The sequence below is a fragment of the Aricia agestis genome, chromosome 10, assembly GCF_905147365.1.
Source record: "Aricia agestis chromosome 10, ilAriAges1.1, whole genome shotgun sequence".
NCBI lineage: Eukaryota > Metazoa > Arthropoda > Insecta > Lepidoptera > Lycaenidae > Aricia > Aricia agestis.
In genome coordinates this window covers 12,257,934-12,267,544 of record NC_056415.1, presented here as the reverse complement: position 1 = coordinate 12,267,544, position 9,611 = coordinate 12,257,934, and the positions used below count along the sequence as shown (strand labels likewise).

Here is a 9,611-nt window from a genome sequence, read left to right as displayed (position 1 = left end):
TGGCCATAATAACCGCAACATAAAGTTTATGCCTAACCCGGTTAAGGGAATTTTGACACCGGACACATCACACACACTTTAACCCGTGGTTAAATGTTTTGTATTACTCTGACTTACGAATTGTTTCTTGTTTAAATTCATTTTCTGAATGGATTTTGGGAAGATTTGGTCTTATTCAATCAGGTAATGAAAATGCATGCAAAGGCAGCAAATGCAAATATTCAAAATGATGTCTGACATGCTTTTCTTTGCAGTAATTGTAGTCAAAACTATAATTAACAAGAGGATATAATATTCTAGGTTTCATCACTAATTAAATCTTTTTTACATATCTTATATCTTTAAACGAGCAATTGTTGTATAAGTATATATTATAATAAATATAATTGGGATCTCGGAATCGACTCCAACGATTTTCATGAAATTTAGTACCATAGGTATATAGGGTGTTTCGAGGGCGATAAATCGATCTAGCTAGGAATCATTTTTAGAAAATGTCATTTTATTCGTGTTTTATCGAATACCGAGCAAAGCTCGGTCAAATAGCTAGTATACATAATACGAGAAGACATTTTAGGTTTTAAAGTAGAACGTATGTACCAACAAGGAAATTGATTCCTAGGCAGTTGACAGACCAACGTCACTTGGTCGGTCGTCACAATTCAATGTTAATTGTGATCTGTCGGCTGGGTTTGACGTAACACGACTAAACTACGTAGGTTCCCCATAGTCTGCATAGGAATCCAGGCGCAGTCCGAAGGGGGGGGGGGTCACAGGGGACATGACCCCCCGAAAATGTAAGGTAAAATTGAAAATAAAATAAAACCCAGAACCGTCCGAGAAAAAAAAATAGTGTAGTGGCTACTGAGTGACCCCCCCCCAAAATTTCAGGCTGAGACCGCGCCTGTAGGAATCAACTTCTCTGATAGTACCTACTGTAGATTCTTTTACTGCATTTCGTCCCCACATTTTATGAAATATGAGCGCCAATAACCACTGCGCCAATCATGGTTGTCAAACCCATAATATATCCATCCATGTTTATAATGCTGAAAATAAATATCATAATTAAGTACTTAATGTACCATCTTTAACCTAGACTGGCTCTGGGCCTATTGAAACCAGTCATTATGTAATTGCAACATTGAAAATGCATACATTTTAAATTGTCAAAAGGTTAGTATGTCAAAAACAATATTCCTAGCATCGTACCTCGTATCTGTTAGCGAGTTATTGCGAAAACTTTATTGCCGACTTAGCCATATTGCGCTAGCTTCGTCTAGTGACTATAGTAGTATACAAATAATACTTAGCACTATCATGTTAGTAAATAGTAATTGATTTAAAGGCTGATGCAGGTAGTAGGTAACGTAAAATACAAAGGCCCATTGCAAACGGGTCACCTGATGGAAAGCAACTACCGTCGCCCATGGACACTTACTGTTGAAAGTGTCAACGCATCTGCAGCTCTTCTAACGTTCCAGAGTTTTACAGTGCGTGGCAGAAAGTTACGCGAGAAACGCACGGGGGAAGACTGCCACTCATCAAGGTGATGAGGATAGTATATTTTTCGCGTGGGACGATGGCGAAAAGTTGCAAGTTTAAGTGGTATGATTCCGAACAATTCCTCAGAGCACTCCCCGTGATACAACCGATAGAGGATGCAGAGTGAAGCTACATCTCGGCGTAATTCCAAGGGGTCCAAGCTGTTTGAATCACTATGGCAGTCAACAATTCGAGTGGCCCTTCGTTGGATACGATCCAGAGGTAGCAGTTGGTATTTTGGCGCCCCTGCCCAGAGATGAGAACAATATTCCATATGAGGCCGAACTTGCGCCTTGTAGAGTTGTAGGCGTTGGTACGGACTGAAGTACTGTCTCGCTCTGTTAAGAACGCCAAGCTTCTTCGAGGCTAACTTGGCCTTAACCTCTAGATGACATCGAAACTGGACTTCGCTTGATATGTTAACGACAAGTATTTCAATGCTAGGGGAGATGGTTAAAGATGTGCCCTCAAAACAAGGATTTACGACCATTGGTGACTTTTTAGTGGTAAACGCGCAGACTTGTGTCTTGACGGGGTTGAATTGGACTAAGTTACGTCTACCCCATTCAATAAATATTATCAATAAATATATATTATGTACTTGAAATATTCACGAAATATTTAATTTTATTTGTTTTTAATAATTTATAAAACAATTAAAATAAATGAAATAATTAAGGGGGCTGCCATACAAAAAAGCATAATTTTATGCCTATTTTTGCTCTATTGTGGAACGGAACCCTTCGTGCGCGAGTCCAACTCGCACTTGACCGATTTTTTATTTATACATCGAAATGTCCATTAGGATATTTTGTAACAGTTTCGACTATGATCGACTATGATGAGTGTTTAAAACTTCATATTCAAAATAATTGCAAATTGTCTTTTAACTCCGACTAGAAAACCTAAGAACCAAGGCTGCACGTACTGGCTGCGCCAAAGTGTGGATGTTAAAAGATTTTATTAGAGTTAGCGCTAGTGTGCGAAAATCTTAAAAGCTGTTATGTAAATACTAAATGACTCATAGACTTATTGTAAACAATGTCACAATATATTACACAATAATATATTAATAAATAAATACTAACAATAAGCGGATGCGCTCGGTGATGCTATGTCCTGGCATTAGACGCAATTATTGATTTGTAATATAAAAGGTTGACTGGTCTATTAACTCAATGTGGGAATTCAGACAATTTGTTATGTAATGTTATAAAGCCTTATGTGTCAGTGGTGATAACATTCACATCAAAGTCTTTTCTCATAAGATTTTTCAATTCAGGACTCCATTTTCACGAAATTCTAGAAGTTTTTAAAAGTTAAGTGGGTTAACGTATTTTCGATTAGTTTTACGACTAGTTAGGCCCGATTCGACCAAACTTGAAGTTACACGAGTATAACTATCATGATAATAATTTTACATTACACTTTAATTTACTCTAGGGTATTATCGTTTGCATTTTACCAAGTTACTCAAAGAGTATGAAATAAAATGTCAATTATAGTTCGCAATGACACCGACCGTGACAGTTGAACCCTTTGTACAACTATTCTCACATTATTATTTGCTCCGCCAAAATAGCCCGTGTAAATATTCACGCCCGTGTAATTACCTCATTCTTGGATTAGAAGTGGGAAAAACGCAAAACTAACTAACTCTTAGATTTATTTATTAGATTAGGAGACAGTTATACTCGAGTAAAATTTTACTCCAGTTTGGTCGAATCCGCCCTTATTCACAAAAACTGTCTGACAGTGACATTTATTCCAATCGTCGACTTTCTAAAACTGCACAGTTAAAATATTTTTTGTCAGCTAGTGAAATATCTTAATTCTTACATCCATACTAATATTACATTGCGAAAGTGTGTCTGTCTGTCTGTCCGTCTGTCTATTTCCTACCTTTCGCTTTCCACGCCCAAACCGCTGAACCGGTAAAGGACATTGGATACTTTTTATCTCGGAAAGATGTAGGCGCGGTCGCAGCCTAAAATTGGGGGGGGGGGCTGTTACTCTCTAGTCACTACACAATTTTTTTTTATCTGCGCCCTCGGACGGTTCTGGGTTGACAGCAGCTGTCTAAGGTCGGACGCAGTGGTGATGACGGACGCATAGCAAAGCATAGCATAGCTAGAAATTTCCTTTTATTATTTAGCAAGATTTTTCAATTTTTCAATTTGACCTTAGATTTGGGGGGGGGGGGGGGGCATGCCCCCTGTGACCGTACATCGGGGGGGGGCTTCGACCGTGCCTGGAAAAATGTACGGTTCCCGCGCGATATACGAACGAAGTTGCGGACGTCATCTAGTCTGTGCTATAAAATGTTTCCATTTGTATCCCAGTAGATATAATAATAATTAATAATAATACTTCACACACCGGTTTCGGTGACGGTGGACAGTTTCACTGAAACTAGCCCTGTTACGCAGGAGTAATTTTATAGTGCCCAAGTGTGTGCGCAGTACACAAGAGCACTCTCTATTCCTTTCACTCTCTTAACCCAGTGGGACGGAAGACCGACACGACTGGCGAGAGATCAGGCGCAGGACCGACTTTTTACATGCCCATCCGACGCATGGAGATCATCTTACTTGTTACGGCCATTCCCAATATTTGATCTATCTCTGGTTTTGCCCTACTAGAGATAGGAATAGCTCACAATTGACATAAAATATATGTCTCTAATGTCTAATGTGAGCTATTCCTATCTCAAATGTAATGTAGTATGGCAAAACCAGAGATAGATCACATATTGGGAACGGCCGTTAGATAATCAGGTGATCAGCCTGCATTGTCCTAACCAAACTCGAAAATAACATGTTTCAAACGCGGGATTGGAACCCACGACCTCCGGAGTCGAGAGCCACGCTCTTAACCACTAGACCATGGAGGCTTTCCCAGTAGAGAATATAATAACATTCAATAGGTTTTCACTGTTTATTTTACATTTGCTTCCTTATAGCTCCCAGAAGGAGTGAGGCATCAACATTCCTTAAGACTGCGCGGGTTTCTGGTCGTCATTAGTCTCCTTGGGCTGGTATCCGTTCTTGTCGGCGACGAAGCTGACGGATATGTGCTGTCCGTCCGGCGCGACGTATTTGTAGCTGCCCTTGACTGAGAGTCCTTGCTGGTCCGTGTCGTTCTTGTACTCGCCCTGCTCCTGGCGGGATGTGCCGTCGCTTGTTTCGAATCTGTCGAGAAAAAGGTTGTTATTAGGGTCAATTCAGACCGCAACGCAACGCGTAGGTAAAGACTTTATCTACGCGTTGCGTTGCGGTATGCAATTCTGTCAAATGGCATACTTAGTATGGATTTGACAGATTTGCAAGACGTCTCAAAATCTGTCAATTTATTTTTATTTATTTATTTATTTAACCATTTATTGCACAAAAAAAACATTTAACAATATATACTTATAAAGAAAGACGACACGTTTAGTACAATTTAGATATGTATTTAAACAAATATTAAAATGCAAGACGAAAACTCAAAATCTGTCAATTTAGTACAATTTAGAAATGCAATTCGCGTTGTGGTCTGGTACCCTTATATTATGCAAAACACCCAATTATGCCACTTGAAGAGAGAAGAGTAGGTATTAGTAGAATACCGTATTCTACTACAGGAAATCCTAATTCTGACATTTATAGTATTTTCAAAGAAAAATTTATTTCGCGAAAGTTCCGATTGCCCCCTCCAGTTTCATCGAGCGATCTTTTTGTCGTGCGCATATCATTTACCAAACTGTATATTACTATAACTATTTTATTGAAACTCTTATCCTTGAATGTGTTTTTACTATCTGAAGATTTACCTGAGCCGCACGTGACCTTTTCTTACATCATCAAATAAGTTGTAATGGTTAGTTCATTATGATGATACTTTGTGTATGCATCATTGATTTGACTTATTGACCTTGTTGTAAGTACAATTTAATCGTTATTTTTACAAGTTTTTATTTAATGTAAATGAACAATTATTTAAGCATGCTAGAATAACATCCTTTATATGAGATGTTTGAAATGTTTAGAACTTCGTAGAGGTGTCGTGGAGGACAATTGATTGTAAACTACGTCGGGGCATTTTTTGTTTTGTATCCACTTTTTGGATACCTACAGCCAGTGACGGATTAAGATTACTTGATGCCCTAAGCAATCCATGCCTGTCGGCCCCCCTATCTGTACGTCAACTAGAATCGGTCTTTAAACCTTTACCGCCCAAAACGTTAGTTTTTCCAAGAAACTTTTTTGGTGTGGTTTTTGGTGACATGAGAGTGAACGCGCCCTAAGGACGGATTTTTTTTGTGCTTCTTCTGGTGCCCCCTTAGACGTGATGCCCTAGGCAATTGCTTAATTTGAGTAAGTTTTAATCCGCCATTGCCTACAGCTAAACCTAAGATATGCATATTGCATATCCAAAAAGACCAACTTTAAGGATTTATGATGTGTAAAAGTAACTTCAGTAGGTAAAAAAAAAACTTAGAAATCGTATGTATAAAATGTATAAAATGTGACCCTAGTCACAGCGGCCAAATGTATGGTTACCAACAGCGCGTTGTAAGAATTTGTTATTTAGTTTAGTTAATTTTTATATTTGCCAGACGCAAACAAGACACAAAGGAACACAAAAAGTCATGTTTAATCGTGACCTAATAATAATCAAACACAAAAATAACATGTTAGGTACAAACTTACAAGTCTAGACTCAAAGATTGATTATATGACCTAACACGAAAGGTTAATCTCGGCAAATCGAAATACCAGCAAAAAGGCATGTAGTTTGTGGTTTAAATCTAAATTCTTACATATTGTGACCCTGGATATAAAAGCCTTATTATGTTTGATCGTTAAAAAAACTTTCTTTTTAGGGTTCCGTATCCAAAGGGTAAAAACGGGACCCTATTACTGAGACTTCGTTATCTGTCCATCTGTCTGTCTGTCTATTTGCCTGTCTCCAGGCTGTATCTCAAGAACCGCTATAGCTAGACTTCTGAAATTAGGTTTTAAAAAAAATAGGTTTTTGACAGTAAGTAGTTTATCTATTCACTAGCTTTTGATTATATAACAAAACAATAATAATCATTCAATAACAAAAAAAATCTCGTAAAAAGGGCTTTGGAAACCTGAAAGATCACATTAGGAGCTGTCTCACCACTTACTGATGAGTGCCGGATAATAATTATAGGCTATAGCCTAAAACTCTATCTGTCAGATAAGTCGTGGATAGCCTGTCCGGCACATATCAGTAAATGGTAAAACATACCCCTGCTTATGTTATATTATGTTGATAATAATAATAATTAATAACTATTAAAATAGCACATAACTACCAACCTGTACCTATAATAATTATGGAGATCAATGTTCAATGTCCATTAGTCATTTCCGTCATAAACTTACTCGAAGTTGTATCCGTTGACATCGACTTCGGAGTCTTGTTTGACGATCTCTACTGGCTGCGCCTGCGCCGGCGGCGGCTGGTCGGCCGACGCGCACGCGCACGATAACGCGGCCAAGGCGAGGAGCGTCTGAAATAAACAAAGTATAAATTATATACAGTAGCCCACTTTCTATTAGCCCATGCTGCTGCATGCTAGGTAAGGGCATCCCACAGGACCGTAGACTAGCCCCTTACTAATAAAAATATATCTACACAGTAATATTGTACACTGACGTTATTGTTATACAATATTTCGTCTAATATCTTTATAACTCTTGAGCCTTTGTATTTTAAGGGCCTGTTTTACCACTTTCTGATAAAGTGCCAAATAGGCTATTCACAACTTTTTTGACAGATTCTCCATACTTCATCTGTCAAGTTAAGTGGTGGATAGCCTATTCGGCACTTATCAAGAAGTGCTGAAACAGGGCCTAAGTATTGTATTTGTAGTACCTATGGAAGGCTTTATCTAATATATTATAAAAATAAGTCGGGTTTTCCTTCCTGACGCTCTAACTCTAGAACTCACGAACCGATTTCCACGGTTTTGCATTCGTTGGAAAGGTCTTGGGCTCCGTGAGGTCTATAGAAAAAAAATATATCAGAAAAAAACTTCAAGAGAAAAGCAGAAAAACAGGGAAAATCATTTTATGGCAAAACAACATTTGCCAGGACAGCTAGTATTATACTAGTTACAAGTTACAACGAATCGGGGGCACGCACAGATTATCGTCGATTTTAGAAAACTTGACGTAGCAAGAAAATGCTTATCACGTCACCTAAACTTGTTTGTGTTCACTGATTTTAAAGACATAGTTGAGTAACCCTACTGTATGATACTTGTATTGTGCGAAATCCTTAGCACTTTGACCCACGACAACAAATAGCAAATGGCAATACTCATTACTTGTAAATTAATACATGGTAATTTCTTGTTGTTTGCCGTTTGTGAAATTTTTAAGTACCTAGCAGTTTTTCAAATCAGATATTTTAATGAGAAGCTTATTATAACAGTAGTAATCCATCTTATTATTTATAGAACCATTACTTTGAAGATCACGTTGTTTCATTAAGAGGCAATAGCTGTATCTACTTAAAAACTTATAATTACCTTGGGTTCTAAATAAAAAGATTTTTAGTGATGCTATAGAAATGCGTTACATAATATCCCGAGTATGTTGAATCAGGATAATTTGACTAAGGACCTACTTATTTTAGCGCATTATAATAAAAGCATTTTTCGGTTGTCTCATGTCTGGAAGAAACTGCTTAAAACAGTAAGACCGCCTTTTTGCACAATTTTGTAAAAAAAATTATACTTTTTTTGTTGTTGTTATTTCTTTTGTTTTTTTTTTGTCTCTTTTATGTGCTTTTATGTCTTTTCTTTTGTGTGTGCAAATAAAGAATTTATTATTATTAAAAGCAAGATCGCAATATTAAAAAGTGACTTACAATTTTCATCATTTTTTTTGGTGGTGGTGCTGTGGAGTCCCGACCGTCTGTGATATGAGCCGGCGATGTGGGGTATAAATATGTCCCCAAATGTTGACAATAGTTTCATTGGCATCACAGGTGCTAATCATTATCATGTAATATTGAGGTGATCCATGGACGGGGATTTGTGAATTGTGTAAACTATGCAGCTAGGTCGCGTTGCATAATAGCTTCAGTTGGCTTCGTCTGTACTTCTTTGTACAGTGTACTGGTGTGTACGCCAGTGTCACATCTCACTATGAAAATTAATGTACCTGTAAGTTAAAGCTTAGGTTCTAATAAGTAGATTATAGAGGTAGCCAAATAAATATCCACATAAAAATATGAGATATATTTAAAACTTGATGACGCCGGCAACTCCGTTGCGTCGAAATTAGTCTATAGCGCCTAACGAATGTAGATACAAAATTTCATTGAAATCGGTTGAGCCGTTTTGAAGGAGTTTTTTATATTAGATAAACTATGTGTGGAGAACAGTAATTTAGGTGCCACACGCTTTCAAATCACATTATTATTTAAAAATATAATTTAATAATATCATAAGTACCTACCCATGGTCTACGGATAAGAACCATCTTTGTGGACATGATTACCTGATAAATATATCTAAGGGCCAGCGGGGCTAAAATGGTCGCTTTGAAGAATCACATTATGATTCATTCTTTTAAAATCGCAAAATGCAAGTCTGCTTGCAATTCATATATAGTAATTCGCACTAATTTGACATTAATTGTCAGTTTGACAGTTTTGACAATTCATTTGTTGAATTGATTGAGAGGAATTGCTAAATGTGACCATTTTAGCCCCGCAGTTCATCTTGTCACATTGATGGGATGCATTCCAGCGATCAGCGTCGTTTAATCGATACAAACGCAACTTTGCTATGTTTAAACAATGAAAGTTACGCAAGAACAGAGGAGTTCGCTGCGAACATAAAGTACATTGCATACATTGCTCATAAGTCATAATATTGCAATTGTATGAAGAAGCCTCTATGGTAATAACACAATATAAACATCTTATAGTACAGTCAATGAGTACAGTAGCTCAGTTTTGTCCTTGAAACCGAAGTCGATTAACCCAGAAGATTCTTTTACGCTTTCGTATAATGAATTCAGGTAAATTCAAGTATC

General features: G+C 37.4%; 1 protein-coding gene across 1 annotated transcript; it reads right to left on the bottom strand.

Moving 5' to 3' along the window:
* Nucleotides 1-907: 907 nt before the first annotated feature.
* Nucleotides 908-8,644, bottom strand: LOC121731005 (endocuticle structural glycoprotein ABD-5-like). The gene is made up of 4 exons (XM_042120298.1): nucleotides 8,437-8,644; nucleotides 6,945-7,072; nucleotides 4,527-4,736; nucleotides 908-932 (listed from the first exon to the last, which is right to left on the bottom strand). The coding sequence occupies exons 1-3, from the start codon at nucleotides 8,446-8,448 to the stop codon at nucleotides 4,538-4,540; spliced, it is 339 nt and encodes a 112-aa protein (XP_041976232.1). The 5' UTR covers nucleotides 8,449-8,644; the 3' UTR covers nucleotides 908-932; nucleotides 4,527-4,537.
* Nucleotides 8,645-9,611: the final 967 nt, after the last annotated feature.